The sequence below is a fragment of the Leptopilina boulardi genome, unplaced genomic scaffold (assembly GCF_019393585.1).
Source record: "Leptopilina boulardi isolate dan_hultmark-lab unplaced genomic scaffold, ZJU_Lbou_2.1 LbouV2_165, whole genome shotgun sequence".
In the NCBI taxonomy this organism is placed as follows: domain Eukaryota; kingdom Metazoa; phylum Arthropoda; class Insecta; order Hymenoptera; family Figitidae; genus Leptopilina; species Leptopilina boulardi.
Window position 1 is genome coordinate 2,785,105 of NW_026137713.1, and position 16,422 is coordinate 2,801,526.

General features: G+C 30.0%; 3 protein-coding genes across 5 annotated transcripts; 2 read left to right on the plus strand and 1 right to left on the minus strand.

Moving 5' to 3' along the window:
* The first annotated feature begins 202 nt into the window (after positions 1 to 202).
* LOC127277199 (replication factor C subunit 4) lies at positions 203 to 2,452 on the plus strand. Its single transcript, XM_051298087.1, has 6 exons — positions 203 to 401; positions 482 to 757; positions 1,307 to 1,700; positions 1,760 to 1,873; positions 1,977 to 2,060; positions 2,244 to 2,452. Exons 1-6 carry the CDS (start codon positions 289 to 291, stop codon positions 2,334 to 2,336), a joined length of 1,074 nt encoding a protein of 357 aa, XP_051154044.1. The 5' UTR covers positions 203 to 288; the 3' UTR covers positions 2,337 to 2,452.
* A 361-nt stretch (positions 2,453 to 2,813) lies between these two features.
* LOC127277194 (mediator of RNA polymerase II transcription subunit 12) lies at positions 2,814 to 12,133 on the minus strand. 2 transcript variants are annotated; one of them, XM_051298076.1, is made up of 13 exons: positions 11,036 to 12,133; positions 10,266 to 10,966; positions 9,241 to 10,135; positions 8,830 to 9,152; positions 7,755 to 8,286; positions 7,056 to 7,649; positions 5,105 to 6,804; positions 4,790 to 5,039; positions 4,617 to 4,717; positions 4,042 to 4,546; positions 3,656 to 3,915; positions 3,257 to 3,418; positions 2,814 to 3,137 (listed from the first exon to the last, which is right to left on the minus strand). In XM_051298076.1, exons 1-13 carry the CDS (start codon positions 11,577 to 11,579, stop codon positions 2,919 to 2,921), a joined length of 6,786 nt encoding a protein of 2,261 aa, XP_051154033.1. In that variant the 5' UTR covers positions 11,580 to 12,133; the 3' UTR covers positions 2,814 to 2,918. The 2 variants fall into 2 exon arrangements, with proteins under 2 accessions (XP_051154033.1, XP_051154032.1); XM_051298075.1 differs by having other exon boundaries at positions 4,617 to 5,039; positions 11,036 to 12,131.
* Positions 12,134 to 12,432: 299 nt separating this feature from the next.
* Positions 12,433 to 15,614, plus strand: LOC127277102 (mitochondrial-processing peptidase subunit alpha). 2 transcript variants are annotated; one of them, XM_051297934.1, is made up of 12 exons: positions 12,433 to 12,630; positions 12,882 to 13,129; positions 13,195 to 13,274; positions 13,349 to 13,534; positions 13,645 to 13,737; positions 13,817 to 13,989; positions 14,077 to 14,191; positions 14,291 to 14,499; positions 14,620 to 14,785; positions 14,868 to 15,000; positions 15,070 to 15,204; positions 15,437 to 15,614. In XM_051297934.1, exons 1-12 carry the CDS (start codon positions 12,581 to 12,583, stop codon positions 15,475 to 15,477), a joined length of 1,629 nt encoding a protein of 542 aa, XP_051153891.1. In that variant the 5' UTR covers positions 12,433 to 12,580; the 3' UTR covers positions 15,478 to 15,614. The 2 variants fall into 2 exon arrangements, with proteins under 2 accessions (XP_051153891.1, XP_051153890.1); XM_051297933.1 differs by having other exon boundaries at positions 15,070 to 15,614.
* The last annotated feature ends 808 nt before the right edge of the window (positions 15,615 to 16,422 follow it).

Here is a 16,422-nt window from a genome sequence, read left to right on the forward strand (position 1 = left end):
TTGGATTTTTTTAATAATCGTTTTTTTGAAATTTTTTTTTATTAATTATTGATAAAATAAAAATAAAAACATTATAATTAAACGTAAAAAACAATAAATTTAACAATTACAATTTTTTTAAAATCTATTTTAAACAGTTTTTTATATTAAAGTATTTTAAATAAGTGCGCCTTTTTCTACCAATGAGAGGGTTGTAGTAACGCAAGCGCAGCAGTTGCGTTTAGTGACGGTCGTTGGAATTTTTGTTTGAACGCCGGCCGTTTTTTAATTATAATTAATTTATCAACAATGCACGCTTTTTTGAAAACCGGAAAATTAGGACCTGGCGAGGTGAAAAAACCCTCAACTTCCCGTAACGCAAAAGAGAAAAGTGGTCCATCTCCTCCTTGGGTTGAAAAATAGTAAGTACATTCATAACCTCAAAAAATTTAAAATAAATATATTACATTTTAAAGTTAAAAAATAAAATAATTGATTTTAGTCGTCCTAAAACTGTTGACGATGTTGTCGAACAAGCAGAAGTTGTTCAAGTACTTCGTCAATGTTTAACTGGTGGTGATTTTCCAAATTTATTACTTTATGGTCCACCTGGTACAGGAAAAACAAGTACAATTTTAGCAGCTGCTCGACAACTTTTTGGCGATATGTATAAAGACAGAATTTTAGAATTAAATGCCTCTGATGAACGTGGTATTCAAGTGATTCGAGATAAAGTCAAAACGTTTGCACAACGCACAGCGGGAGGTGTACGAAATGAGTAAGTTAAAAAAATTATAAACAATAATAATTTAATAGAATTAAATTTTGAGAATTTAAATTCATGCCAATGATGTTTAAGTAAAAGGTTTGAAGTTCAAAAATAATAAACGACATCGAATAACTTAAGATTGTAACTGACTAGTTGCTAATCAGGCAGTTAGGAGAAGATTCTTATTTTGTTTATAATCAACTAGACATTAAATTCATAAATTTCTTGATTAATTTCATGAAAGTATTTGAAGATTATTTCACTTTCATTTTATCGAAAAATTGATAAATTTTTTTTTTTAATATAATAATCAATGTTTTGCTTGATCTATCATCAATTGCTTGAAAAAAGTATTTTTTTGTAAGATACTCCCAATTCTTGATGTTATATATATAAAAAAAAAATTCCTTTGTAATCAGATTCCGATCTTAAGATTCTTTGATTGTTTAAAGAACTTGTGATTACGAAATAATAACTGAGGCGCCTTTTCTTTATAATTAAAATCTTCAAAAAATTTTATAATATTTCTGATGATATTAAAATAAAATAAAATTTCAGCGGAAAGGCGTGTCCACCTTTTAAAATAATAATTCTCGATGAAGCTGACAGTATGACTGTTGCTGCACAATCAGCTCTACGTCGAACAATGGAAAAAGAATCTCACAGTACACGTTTTTGTTTAATTTGCAATTATGTTTCACGTATTATTGAACCATTAACGTCACGTTGTACAAAATTTCGATTTAAATCATTGGGCGAGAATAAAATAATTGAAAGATTGGAATATATTTGTGGTGAAGAGGATATGAAAGCAGAAAAACCGGTGCTTGTTAAATTAGTTGAGGCATCAGGTGGTGATTTAAGAAGAGCAATCACATCATTACAATCAGTTATGAGACTTAAAGGAAAGGGTGTCGAAGTCACTATTAATGATGTCTTGGAAATTACTGGGGTAACGCATTTCTTTAGATATATTATCGTGACAAAATAAACAAATTTTCTTTCTTTTAGATTGTTCCCGATCATTGGTTACACGATTTAATGGAAGTTTGTAAAACTCAAAATTATACAAAAGCTGAAGAGTTTATTGAAAAATTTATGATGGAAGCTTATTCAACAACTCAGGTTTGTTAATCATAAAATTGAAAAGAATAAAAAGAAAAAATAAATAGATATTTTTAAGAAATGAATATTGAAATAGTTTTTTAAAAGCTATAAATTTTCGTAGGTGATAGATCAATTGAATGAAAGGATTATTTACTCGAATTTTTTAACTGATAAACAAAAAGCACATATTGGTGAAAGACTCGGGGTAAGTGAAAAAAAAATAAATAGCATATAAATTTAAATTGTCATGTTTACTTATAGAACTTAAAATTGTCAAAAATGTACATTTTGGAAGAATTTCTTTTAGAAAAAGAAAGAAATAAATTAAGGCGAGATATTAATTTATTAATAATTGGAAATATGCTAAATATTGTGTTATCTTTTACAGGAATGTAGCTACAGATTGCTTGATGGAGGCAGCGAATATGTACAATTAATAACTTTATGCTGCGGTATTATGCAAGCATACGAAATGTCATAAAAATCGTCCACCGGTAATTAATAATTTGTTTTTCCTTTGTACAGTACTAATTCTATATTTTTCTCTATTTTTTTTACCTCAACGGAATAAAAACATTTTTCTAAAAAAAAAAAAAATGTTATTACAATCATTTTGGCACAGCAATGTGTATGTACTTTTTATTACCATTTTCTTCAAGAGTATGCAATGTATCAAAAAAAAAAAATTCATATTTAAATAAGCGTGTACCTTAAAAAAAAAATTATAAATAATTTACGCTTATATTTAAACAGTCATTCAAATAAAATTGCTAATAATTTTTTTTTTTTGCTGCTTGTAGACTTGACAGCGAGAAAATTTCATTAATAAAAAATTAATGATAATAAATTGCTTAATAAAATATAATATGAAACGTATGTATAATTATAATACAAACTTTCTGTCAATTTCATCTATTTTTTTTTCTGTTAAAATTAGCTAAAATATGTTCCCGTTTGCCACGTGATTTATTCACGTGAAGAAAATAATTCTATGAAGAAAAAAAAGAGTTTTCTTCTTTTCGAAATACTTTTTGCAATTTACAAGGCTTTTTTTGTTCTTGTCTTAATATGGTGGAGGTTGATGTTGATTATGATAGGGATGTTGTGGAGGTTGATTTAAATTTCGTTGAAGATGCGCTACTAATTGTGGTGTTTGTTGTTGGCCTACATTGCTACTCTGTTGTTGTTGTTGTTGAACTTGCTGTTGCGATTGTTGATGATGTTGCATATTAACTAACATTTGTTGCTGTTGCTGTTGTCGATAACGTTGATTCATTGCCAGCTGTGAAAATTAAAATTTTCAATTATTTTTACAAATTTGTTAAAAAAAAGTTTGTGTTTATAAATAAAATAAAAAGTAATCGAATTTAAAATGTAAAAAAAAATGGGACAATTTCTCACTTGTTGTAGATGCTGATTTGATTGTAATCCAACGTTAGTTGATCCAACTCCAGAAACTCCAACAGCTCCAGGTTTACCGCCTGTTTGCCTGTATGGTGGAGCTGGTTGATTTTGAACATTTCCACCCATTGGACCCATTGTATTCATTGTTACATTAGGTGTCTGAAAAAGGAGTATAAATTTACTTAAATTTCAATTTATAAATAATTTATTGGCCCTAATCATTATTTCCCCCCACCTTTTTTTTGCAAAGAAAATGATAATTTTTCTAGGTACTCCTTTCCCCTGTTTATTTTATTAAATTAATTAAGACTGAAAGTAATGATTAAATTTTTTTTAATTCAAACAAAAACTAAAGGGCAATTAATTTAATATTTTTTTTTTAATATTTATAAAAACCTGAAGATAAGGTGGTCTCGTTGCATTTTGTTGCATTCTTTGTTGCTGAAGATATTCCTGTCCTCTCTGTGCACCTAACATTTGTTGATTTTGAAACAACATGTTTTGTTGTTGCTGCGATATCATGCCTTGTTGTTGTTGCTGCTGCTGTTGTTGCAAAATTTGTTGCTGTTGTACTTGTTGGGGCTGTTGTTGTGGTTGTTGCGCGAGCATTTGTTGATTACCATAGCCACCGTAGTTTTGATTCATTCCTCCCACTCCTTGAAACAATTTTAGCATTTATTTATTTATTCTTAAATATATAATTCTCTCACGTTATCGTATGTAAAATGTACGAATCTTATTCTTGTAATAAAAAATTTTTTTTTTTTGAAAAAAACAAATACCTTGCTGCATTCCTGTATACATTCCTTGTTGTGTCTGTTGTTGTTGTTGTTGTTGTTGTGGATTAAACATTGTTTGTTGAGGATTCATTGACGCTGCACTGTGTTGCGCCCTAAGTTGTTGCCTAATGAATTGTTGTCGTTGCATACCCTGAAAACCGGCAGGACCAACGGACGCTGGATTTGGTTGTTGTTGCTGCTGCTGCTGTTGTTGTTGTTGTTGTGTGCCCATAAATTGTGTTGAAGGTAATCGCATTCTCAACATATTTGATAGCGCTTGCTTTGATTGATTATTCATTCCTGGACGATCATAACGTGGTCCAGTGACAGCCGGTGGTAATTGTTGACCATAACCATATTGCTGAGGTTGAGGATGTCCTTGTTGATTGGGATACCAATTTTGTTGTGGTTGTGGTGGTTGTCCTGAAAACATTCCCTGTTGTGGTGTCACTTGTGGTTGTTGTTGATTACCATATGGCATTTGTGGCATCTGCGATTGACCTTGAGGCTAAAAAGAAAATAATTGTTTTAAAAATTGTGCTCGAAATAAAGTTTGAAAATTAATTTCTTCTTTTTACCTGTAATTGTTGAGGTGGAATTGCAGTTGGCGTGACCGATCCCTTGATTCTTCGATGTCTTTTCGTTTTCATGGCTTTCCCTTTGCCGACACCGCCTGCAGCTGCACCAATAACACCATTTGTACTGCCAATTCTTCCTGGAGAATCAATACTCATTGGAGTGTCAGCTTTACCTGATTCAGATTCCTTTTTATCCGGTTCCAAATCCTCTGGTGGCAATGGTGGTGGTTCCAAATAATAACTCGATGCCTTGGTTTGACTGTGTGTATGATAGCGAAGAAGTTTGTGAGCAATCTCATAGGTCAGGGGTTTTCTTTCAATTTTCACAGCTCTAAACCAAGACCAGGAGAGGGGAGCTGGATTTTTATGACCTTCCAATAGTTCCCAAGCTGAGACCTTTTGCGAATCACAAACTTGTAGACCCTAAAAAATATATATATTTTTTTAAAAATAACAATACAATTTGAATATTTCTCACAATAACTCACCTGCTTTTTATCAATACTGTCAAATCCGGTAATTTTATTTCCCTTTGTATCTGTTAAGCATCCAACTGGTTCGCAAGCAATAACTTCAATTGTCAATTTTGGCAATGGAAGTAATTGTCGAACAAATTGAATACTTTGTGAATTTCTATCGCCCAATTCTTTTTTCAATTTTTTCATTAAATTTTGATAATGTTTTTTATTTTCATCTTTCTCTGATTGTGAATCATTGACAAGAGTTGAATGTATCAATGTTGCCAACATATCAATAACTGTTGTAAAAAGTTCAGAATTATTATTTAAATCAATAACACCATAACTTACCAATTGAACCAATAAAATAGCCCAATCAGTAGTGACAGTTGTATTACGTTGAATAGTATCAAATACACCGCCAACTAAACTAAATCTCAATTGTAATGCATCTTGTAAAACTTCTCTTGTTTTTGGATCCTCTGAACCAATATTTTTCTCCTCTTTACTTGTACTTAAAAATTGTGACAATTGCGAATGTAAGGATGTTAATAATCCTTCACGTTGATCATCTTGACCCTTGAGGCACGTTAATACAAGCGATAGAAAAGGTTGATGATTAAAAAGTGAAGGCGATTTAGATCTTCCACGTTCTCGATTTGCCGTTTTCGACCAATTACCCGATTCTAATACTTGACCCGCTACTTTTAATACACGACCTTGCACTGGACTTGGAAGTTTTGATACTAATGGCGCAACCAACCATATTGATCCTGATTTTTTATCACCTTTAGCGGTGACATTATTCAATTGAAAAACGTCAATAGCTGCTTTTGCCACTGTATCGAGCCATTGTAATAAATCATTCGAATTTGATGGAAATTGTTTATACATTAATTGAAGATCCAACCACGACATTCTCAAGCTCCATTGTTCTAAATTTTCTAAAATATTCGTTATATGAGTTTTTTGATCAAGAAACGCGTCTGACGATGTATGGGGATAGCATATCATATGTAATAGTCGTTGCGCTTGACGTGGTGTCAATACATCATCCAATAACATTCCAGGATGACAAAGTTCCTCAGGATTTTGAAGACATCTCTCCAATACCCATTCCTGACTGCATATTTGTCTCAATACATGTTGTGCAAAATCAGAAAGACCCTTAACACTTTCGGCAGTTATTCCAGCGCTACTATTTGATGATGACATTCCAATATCAAGACCTAAATCATCACCACCACCAAGAATATCACTAGTACCGAGAATATGACTTATTGATAATTCACCGGGACCCGATCCACTAACACCAACACTACCAGGACCACCAGCCTTACCCGAATGTGTTAATGGAACATCAATTTTTTTTGGAGGTTGTTTACCCGCAGTAGCATCGCCAACAACCAAAATAGCCTTGAGTACAGCTAAAACTGGACCAACTTTAATATTATTGTGCGCCGCAGCCAACAAATGACGATCGCAACTTAATTTTATGCTATATCCTCGTGGATTACCACTTGGCAATGGATGTGGACTTGTACTGACCGAATATAAAGCCGGCTGTGGACATTCACTAGTTTTAAACAGTCTCAAAAGTAAGTGGCATGTTAATCGTGCTCCTGCTTCAGCTTCTGTATCAGCATCACCACGTCCTTCGTTACATGTTTTCACTAGGCACGGTAATGCTACATGAAGCAAAAAATCTTCAAGGGAAAAACAATGTCTCGCTAAAAAACAAAAAATAAATATTAAATTGTCGATATTTTTAATCCATTATTAATTAATTATTTTAATTAATGAAAATATAAATTTTTTGCACAGTTTTTTTTTTTTAGTATTAATAATCAACAAAATTTCGAACAATAATTAAGTTTCAGATTTTTAAATTCAATTTTTTTTTTTTTTTAAATCGAAGATTTTAAATTTGAAGAGCCTGAAATTTATAACCGAAATTAAAAAAGAAGAAACATTGTCTCACCTATCAAAATAGATGTAAATACAGCAAGTGAATTATGTAAACTTAAATCTTGTACGTCCACTTGATTTAATACATCAATATAAAATGTTGAACTACTCGATGATGAACAAAGTGCCATAAGTACACCAAGCCATTCGGCACTTAATGCATTACAACATGCTGTTAATTCTGCGCAAGTAATGGCAATATCATTTAATTTATCATTATCCAATTCACTGCAAACAGCAACAATTGCATTACACACAAAACTGTAACGATTTGCTGGTGTTTCATTTAACATTTTAGCCCATTGTTGTTCAATTTTACCACCTCTTCTTGGACTATTAAATACATCAACCATAAATTGTGAATTATAAACATGATTCGAAGGCGTCGGTTGTAATGCACTGTAAAGTGCTAAACGAATTTTTGGATGTGCATTATTAAATGCCTCAACGCCATGTGGTTTTGTTTTCAATAATGAACAACTTGAATATAAATCATAAAGATGTGCCAAAACACAACGTTCCGCTGAACTGCAATCACTTGGATTTGACACATGCTTAACAACCTTGCAGAGTAAATCAAATACAACTGTCGTTTGTTCAGGAGATACTGAAAAAGAAGTTTTACATTGTTTTAAAAATTATAATTAATTAATAATATTTCGTTGTCTATTTTGTAGAAAAATAATACATTTTTTTTATATCAATAACTTACATAAGAGGCAACAATGATATCTTCTCAAAACTCCAACGACATAAAGACTTAAACTTGTTGTATAACTTCTGACTAGTGTACTATTTCTTGTTGTTAATTGTGCTTCAACCTCGGGCAATTCTTTTAATAATTGAATACATATATCAATTAATCCATAAATATTAAGTGCAAGTTCCATTAAATCAAATAGAAATGCAACATGTTCTTGAACGGGTAAATAAGATGATGCAGAAACTGCAAATGTATTAAGCATTTCAACAACTTGCGTTGCACATTGCCATGTTACAACATGTTGATCAAAATAGCTGAGATTTTGAAATTTTTGTGTAATTGCTTCAAAATTAAATTCATTGCGTGAATGTTTTTTAACTTTTCCACCTTCAGCAACATCAATACTAAATTTCTTTCCAAATAATTTACAAACTTCTTTTGTCATTTTTTTAACGACATGTCGCGCATCATCGCGTACACGGCCAACACCATATAAAAGTACATGTCGTTGATTACAATCGTGTTGACTACAAGTTTCATCCTAAAAGAAAGAAAAATTTTAGATAAAGATTTTTAAAAATACATATACAATTTTATACATTTGACGAATTATTATTTTATCAGTTTAATATAATTATTAAATTAAATTATTATCACTGAAACAATGTTGGACCTCATTTATTTTTTATTTTAAAATAGTTGTTTCTAATGAAGAATCAAATTTTCATTTTTTGTTTTTCAACGAGATAAAAATATTTTAATTATTTATAATAATAACAATGTTGAAGTACGCAACATTTATGGTCAACAATTAGAAATCAATTTTTATTTAACATGGAAAATTATAAAATTGTTTACACTAAAAAAATATTTTTTTTTATAATTTGTTGATTAATAAAAAGTACAAGAAATATTTTTTTAGGCAAAAAATTGTTTAACATAAACGTTGAGTACTTCAGCTTCATTAATAATATAATAATTTACAAGGTGATAACAAAAAGGTATTTTTTAGTTAAGAAAATGTTCCCAATCATAAAAATTCCAAATTTAAATAAAAATAGTAGATTTGCAAAAAAAAAATTACCTGTGGAAGTGGAAAGTGAGTAGTATAAAGTAAATGTCTACTGGGACTGGAAGGTGTTTTAGTATCGAGACCTTCGTGTCCATGACCTCCTAATGCATCTTCTTTTGGACTATCAGGAGCGTCCATACTATTCTGTTGATCTTCTTTTATATGTTGTAAAAGTTTATCAAGATCGTCATCGATTTTACTATCATCACAATCCATTGTTCTACCATAATCAGGCACTTCTTGGTTTGATTTTTTAAATTCTAATCCCGGAAATAGGCTGTCCTCATCCATAGTCTCACGATTACTAGGTGTACTTGGCTTACTAGCAACTGGCCCTGAAATGAATTAAAATTAAATTTTTATTAATTGTTAAATTAAAAATCAAATTAAAATTTTTTTTGTTGAAAATATTGATAAATGAACCTTGTATTAAATCCCCTCTCGATATCAATGTACACATATAAGCATCATGAGAAAAAACATCATGTCGTATTAATTCAGAAAAAAGATGAACCAAATTTGTAAATTGGGCTTTTGATTGTATTGAGCTATTATCTAAAATAGGTGCGTCAGTATCTAAAAATTTCATAAGAAGTGATTGAAAAATAGGAAGCGATGGTGGTGAACCATTACTGCAAACACTGTCCTTATCGTCATTATCATTATTTTCACCGGATGCTTCACTTTGACGTTTTTCTAATAATTTTGCTACGGCCATTGCTCTATGTTCACCCCATCTTTCAGCGCTAACAGCCCATTCACAGAGAATTTCAATAATTGCAGAATCCTGCTGTGGATTATATTCAGTCTTTGTATCTCGTTCATTTGTTGTTGATGTTGTAGTGGTAGTTGTTGTATTTGTTGTTGTGTTTGTCGTTGTTGATGATGATGATGATGTTGTTGTTGTTGCTGTAGCTGCTGTTGATGCTGAAGCTGTTGTAACAACTTCTTTTTGTGTAATTACAAATATTTTTGCATAAAGTGTATCCAATGAATTACTTTGATCCATTCGATCAAAACTATGACGATCGAGTGCATCGAGTGCAGCGAGTACTTTTGTTGTTGTCATACCAGCGCTACTTTGTTGCCATTTATCACATGACCATCGACTTTCAGCTGCTTGTGAACGTGCTCTAATATTTTCCTGAGCAAATCGCAATTGTTTCATTGTTGGATCGGTTGCACTTGCTGGTGGACAGGGTAATGCAGCTGGTGGACATGGAACATGATCAAGTGGTGATCCATTTAAAACTGATGGTGATTTACCCTCACCAACACTATTCCAAACAAGGGCAGTGGGACATTCCAAAGTGATGGCCTACAAAATATTAAATCTATTTTATTAATTTAATAAGAATAATTCTATAGGAATATTATCAAGAAAATTTATTTTCATTTTAGTAAATTTTCTGGTATATAGTAAAAGTGTGAAAGGAAATTTTTCATACCTGTATAATTGCTGAGAGTTCATAAATTATATCTCTATGATGTGGACACGAGAGATAATCATTAAACGCAGTTGTTAATGGATTAACAGCAATTGGAGTTGCAGCGACTGCAGCAGCATTAGCATCTTTTCCATTAATTTCTGATTTCAATGGTGTTGACACAATACAGGGACTTTGTGGATTAAAAGTTGTGTCAACATTACTACACATGTGGGCAATTTTTTTACAACACAAATAAGCAAGACGTCTAGCCAATAATTCAGATTGAACAAATTCTTCTAAATATTGTAAAGCAAGTGGCAGTAATAGTTTTAAAATTCCATCGTCAGAAGGAACATTTTTCATTTTATCTAATAACTCCAAGATCCATTGTAAAAATTCTTGCCTATCAAGGAGTCCCTCTTCAAACATATATTTCGCTAACATTGTACAATAATGCCATTGTTTAAGTGCCAATTTATGTTCATCGTTCATCACTGTATTTGTCGTTGATTGTGAATTTGGAGTTGGTGGTTGATTAATTGCAGTGCCATTTGTTGTATTTGTCGTTGGAACAGCGCTATTTGGTGTATTACTGCTGCATGAGCCATTTGTCGTTCCATTACTATTTGATGTATGAAGAGTTGAATTACCCAAATGATACCATTCGTGAAGTTTTGATAGTTGATCCTTTAAAAATTTAATTAACGTTCCACTCCATTCTGAGGAAAAAAAATATATATTCGTTATTAAAAGTATTTCAAATTTTTTTTGTAATTCAAATATCTTACCTGTAGTGGGATCGGGTAATTGTCGTTTTTTAATTTTTGCCTCCGACACAGCAACAGTGTATGCCGAACTGAGTTTAATAAACCAAGCAGCTCTAAGCATTGGAACTTGATATTCACAAAGCATCATGAATATTTCTTCTTTTTTATTAAAATTTGGTGCTTTCTTTGCAAGTGTTACCAATGGTTTTGAACCAGACAAATCTTTGAACCATGCTTCAATTCCATTTTTTGTTCTAGCAGTAACTGGCCAAAAATTATCTTTTGGATTAATTTGTTGTTTTTTCCTTCCTGTATCGGGCATTGTTGCCAATTCTTCTTTTCTTGCAAGAATACCATTAAAATAAGCTCCAACTTTTGCTGCTGTCACACTACAATGCCTAGCAGTTCCAAATTCATCGGATAATTGGGGCATTGTTGAAAATCCATGTTTAACATTAACTGATGTCAATTCATCTTCTTTTTGTCTTGGCTCTTGAGGATAAACATCAGGTGGACCTAATCTTGGCCTTTTTAAAGGCCGTTTTTCATACAAAATGCCCATCATCGTAAAGTGTGATATCAACTATTATTTATATTATAATAAACACTTTTTGTTGTTGTATTTCAATCAACATATTTCTTTAATAATTGATATAATTTTTTTTTCTTGACACATAACTTTATCTAAATAAATATCAACACACACTTATAGAATGAATATTCGAAACATTTTCTTTCTTTTTTATGAGAAAAAAAAAAATTATATCTAAACACCATCAATTAAGTAGCATAACCTCAACAATTTGACGTCACATAAAATATATCATATTGATTTGCACAAGCCAATTGCAAAAATTCAATTTTTATACAATAATTAAAAGAATTATAATTATTTTTATATTTACGAGATACTTTTTTACACTATTAAGCTAAAATTTATTATGAAAAATTGGATAAAATTCTAGAATCAAACCACCCACGACGCCATCTTGGCATTTTCGCATAAATAACGGAGTTTTAAAGTAGGTTAAATTATTTTTTTTCCCTATAATATTTAATTTTTTATCATTTTGTTCATTAAAAGAAAGCTATTGAACATAGTTAATTTGATAAATGATGTATTTTTTAAAATAAAAGTATTGTTTTTCTATTTTTTTTTCTAAAGTAAACAATAAAATTTATATTGCGCATGCGCTATTAATCAAACCTTTATAAATTAATTTCATTGGTTCAAATTTATAACGAATGGAAATTCCCTAGCGGAAATAGAAGTCCAAAAGTGTCGTATTTCAGATGTCGGACACACCTAAAGCTGTGTTTATAATGACAAATGTATGTAAAAAGAGATAAAATAGTTACTTTATATCTTTTTCTAACATAAGAACGTATCATGTGATTCAAAATCTATTGTATTTTATTAATGGATCGTGTGTGTCAAGTGTGTTTGCATGTCTGCTTAGACCAACAAGAAAGTATTCTGCTTCTTTTCTAAATTTTTTCCCCAAAAAAAAAGATGATTTAAATTTGTTTTTAAACTGCAAGGGAATAAAGATTAATTACTCTAAAATGTTTGTAAAACAAGCTCAAATTCCTTTGAATTTAGTAACTAGATCTAGGTATTTATGAAAATTATTAATCAACTTTTTAAGAACTAACGCATTTTTTTTTTTTGGTTAAATTAATGTAAGAAAATAACAAAATTTTTGATTTAATGTTATTTTCTATTTTAATCTAAAAGTATCGTTAAATAGAATTTATTTGTAAACAGAAAATTTCAGTTTTCTTTTTTTAAACTTTGTTTTAAATTAAAAAAATTTTAATGTGAAAATAATTTTTTTTATGATTTCATTTCTGAATATAATTTCAGTTTCAATCAATTAAAATATTTAAAAGTTGATAAAAGATGTGGATTTGCGTCTGACACAAAAAAATCTGAAAATCCTCAAAATGCGACTGTTTCTTCTTTTCCTCCTTTATCAAAACCATTACCAAATTTACCAACGCCAATTTATTCAACTGTAAAAAAGGAAAAACAGGAAACTAAAATTACAACACTATCAAATGGATTGAAAGTCGCTACTGAAGATTATTTCGGACAATTTTGTACTATTGGTGGTAGGTGGCAAAAAATTATAATGATAAATAATTTTCTATTTTGAAAATATATTTTTTTCTTTTAGTTTTAGTTAATTCGGGTCCACGTTTTGAAGTCGCTTATCCCAGTGGAATTTCGCATTTTCTTGAGAAATTGGCATTTAATGTAAGAGAATTTTCTTTTTTTTCTGTAATTTCTAATTTTTGTTATTGTTTTTTTTTTTTATTTTTTATTTTCAGTCTACGAAAAATTTCGAAAGTAGAGATCATATTTTACTGGCAATGGAGAAACATGAAGGTATTTTTGATTGTCAAGCTTCTCGCGATACATTTATTTACGCCGCTTCTGCAGAAAGAAAGGGTTTAAATTCAATTACACAAATTTTAGCAGATATTGTTTTAAGACCACAAATTACCGAGGATGAGGTTTGTTCATTAATGATATAAATTTAAATAACTTAAATTTATAATTTTTAAATTTCAATAATGATAAATTTAAATAAAAATTAAATATAATTATTATTATTTTTTTGTAGTTAACTGTAGCTCGTCAAACAATTGAATTTGAAATTGAGTCACTATTAACTCGTCCAGAACAGGAACCACTTCTTTTAGATATGATTCATGCCGTGAGTAGTTAATTTTTTTTATTTATTGCTGAATAATTTATTTAGCTTAAAGAATTAATTTGTTTTATCTTAATTTCAGGCTGCTTTCAGGGACAATACTTTAGGTCTTCCGAAAATTTGTCCCGAGGGAAATGTTAATAAAATAGACAGAAAAATTCTTTTTACATATTTAAAAAGTCACTATACACCGAAAAGAATGGTTATAGCTGGAGTTGGCGTTGAACATGATGCTCTTGTTGAAGCTGTTCAAAAGTAAATTTTTTTTTTTTATTTCTCAAAAACAAAAAGTTGTTTTAAAAGAATTGATTATTTAAATAATGTTAAATTGAATTATTTTAGATATTTTGTGGATGAGAAACCAATTTGGGAAGAAGACAATAGTCTCATTATGACGGGAAGAAATGTTGATTTAATTGACGAATCTGTTGCACAATATACAGGAGGACTTGTAGTGGTAAGTTAATAATATTTATTTTATTAAAATGAATTTTTGTATTTTTAAATTTATATTTTTTCTAATTGTTTACCTAATTTTTATTTATTTATTATTTAGAAAGAAGGAAGTATGCCGGTACATCCAGAATCAAGTGGAATTCCAAGATTGTCACATGTTGTAATAGGTCTAGAGGGTTGTTCACATCAGGATCCAGATTTTATTGCCATGTGTGTTTTAAATACAATGATGGGAGGAGGTGGTAGTTTTAGTGCTGGAGGTCCTGGCAAAGGAATGTATACGAAATTATATACCAATGTTTTGAATCGGTAATTATACGTTTTAAAAATTAACCTTTTTTTGCCGGGAAATTAATTTTTATTTAAATTTATTATTATTTATATTAAATGATTTTTTATATTTGATTTTAATTTTTTTTTTTTGTCAAGATATCAATGGATGTTCAGTGCAACTGCCTATAATCATAGTTACGCAGACACAGGATTATTTTGCATTCATGCATCATCACCAGAAGTTCGCGTTGGAGAAATGACAGCAGTAATTGTTCATGAATTAGTATCAATGGCTGGTTCGACAACAATTGCTGAATTAGAAGTAAGAGAACAATTTTTTTTTCAAATATAACAAGAAATATATGATTTTCTATTCTCTTTTTTTTTGTTTCGTCAATTTGTAGAGAGCGAAGAAACAATTACAATCGTTGTTATTGATGAATTTGGAGCAAAGGCCAGTTGTTTTTGAAGATATTGGAAGACAAGTTCTAGCTACTGGATTCAGACATCGTCCAGAATATTTTATTGATGCAATCAGTTAGTTTTTTTTATTTTTTATTTAATAAAATGTAAATTTCATTTATTTATTTTCTTTTTTTTTTGCAGATAAAATAACAAAAGACGATATCAATAGGGTGGCATTACGTTTAAGAAAATCACCTCCAAGTGTTGCAGCGCGAGGTTTAGTTAAAGGACTACCTTCACTTTCAGATATTCAAGCTGGTTTGTTGGACGCAAAAGGTGCGATACCTAGGTCTCGGAGTCGATTATCACTCAACATTTAATACATTATATATTTTTACATTTGTTTTTTCATTTTTGTTAATATTCTTTCTCTTTTCTCTCTGTTTTAAAAATAATTATTATAAAAATAAGTTTAATCATTTTGATTTAATCGATTTAATCGTGTGTGATACATAGAAATGAAATTATATATTGTTTTGATCTTTTTGTATTGTAATTTTCTATATAGCATCCAAACGAGCTGAGGGATGGAAATTTGGTTCAAAATAAAAAAAAAAACAAAAAAAAAATTGCGTTTTATCCCATTTGACCAGGAGTCGCCACGATTACTTCTTACTTCATTTTTGAAATTAAACTTATTATTGTATATATAAATACATTGTCAATAAACTATGTTTCAAACATTACATTGCGCTTTTTAAATAAATTTTTTTTTAACAACTTTATATTAATATGTTAATAGTTTATTTAGAATTTTATATTTTCCTGTTTACATAAATAAAAAGTATTTTTTTGTTTAATTTTAAAAGACGTGCAATTTTATTTTTAAACAAATTAAAATTATTTTTTTAAATTCGAATTTTATCGTATTTCTGCAAGTATTAATCTTTATTTCACCGAATATCCAATAATTCGATTGTTTATTTAATATAAAAGATTAATTTTAATAATGTAAATAATATAAAACGTCTAAAACTAATTGTTTACTATGATAAAATTAAATTAATAGAAAGTTAGTGGCGCCATCTGTTGGTGACTCCAGACGTACCTGCAAAATGACTTTTTTTGTAATTTTTGCGATTTCCCATTGGAAATTTGAGTTATAAAAATTTTCATTTAGGAGCGCTGCTGCCCCAAAAATTTAACTACCCATCCCTGGTTTGAACTTTTGGATTGTAACGCTCTCATTGGTCAGTTTCATATTTACGCGGGGAATAGCAAGTAATGAGCGCTCACCTCAATCCCCGCGTAAATATGAAAATGACCAATGAGAGCGTTACAATCCAAAAGTTCAAACCAAGGATGGGTAGTTAAATTTTTGGGGCAGCAGCGCTCCTAAATGAACATTTTCATTAACTCAAATTTCCAATTGGAAATCGCAAAAAGTACCAAAAAAAGTCATTTAGCAGGTACGTCTGGAGTCACCAACAGATGGCGCCACTAACTTTCTATTAATTTAATTTTATCATTGTAAAAAATTAGTTTTAGACGTTT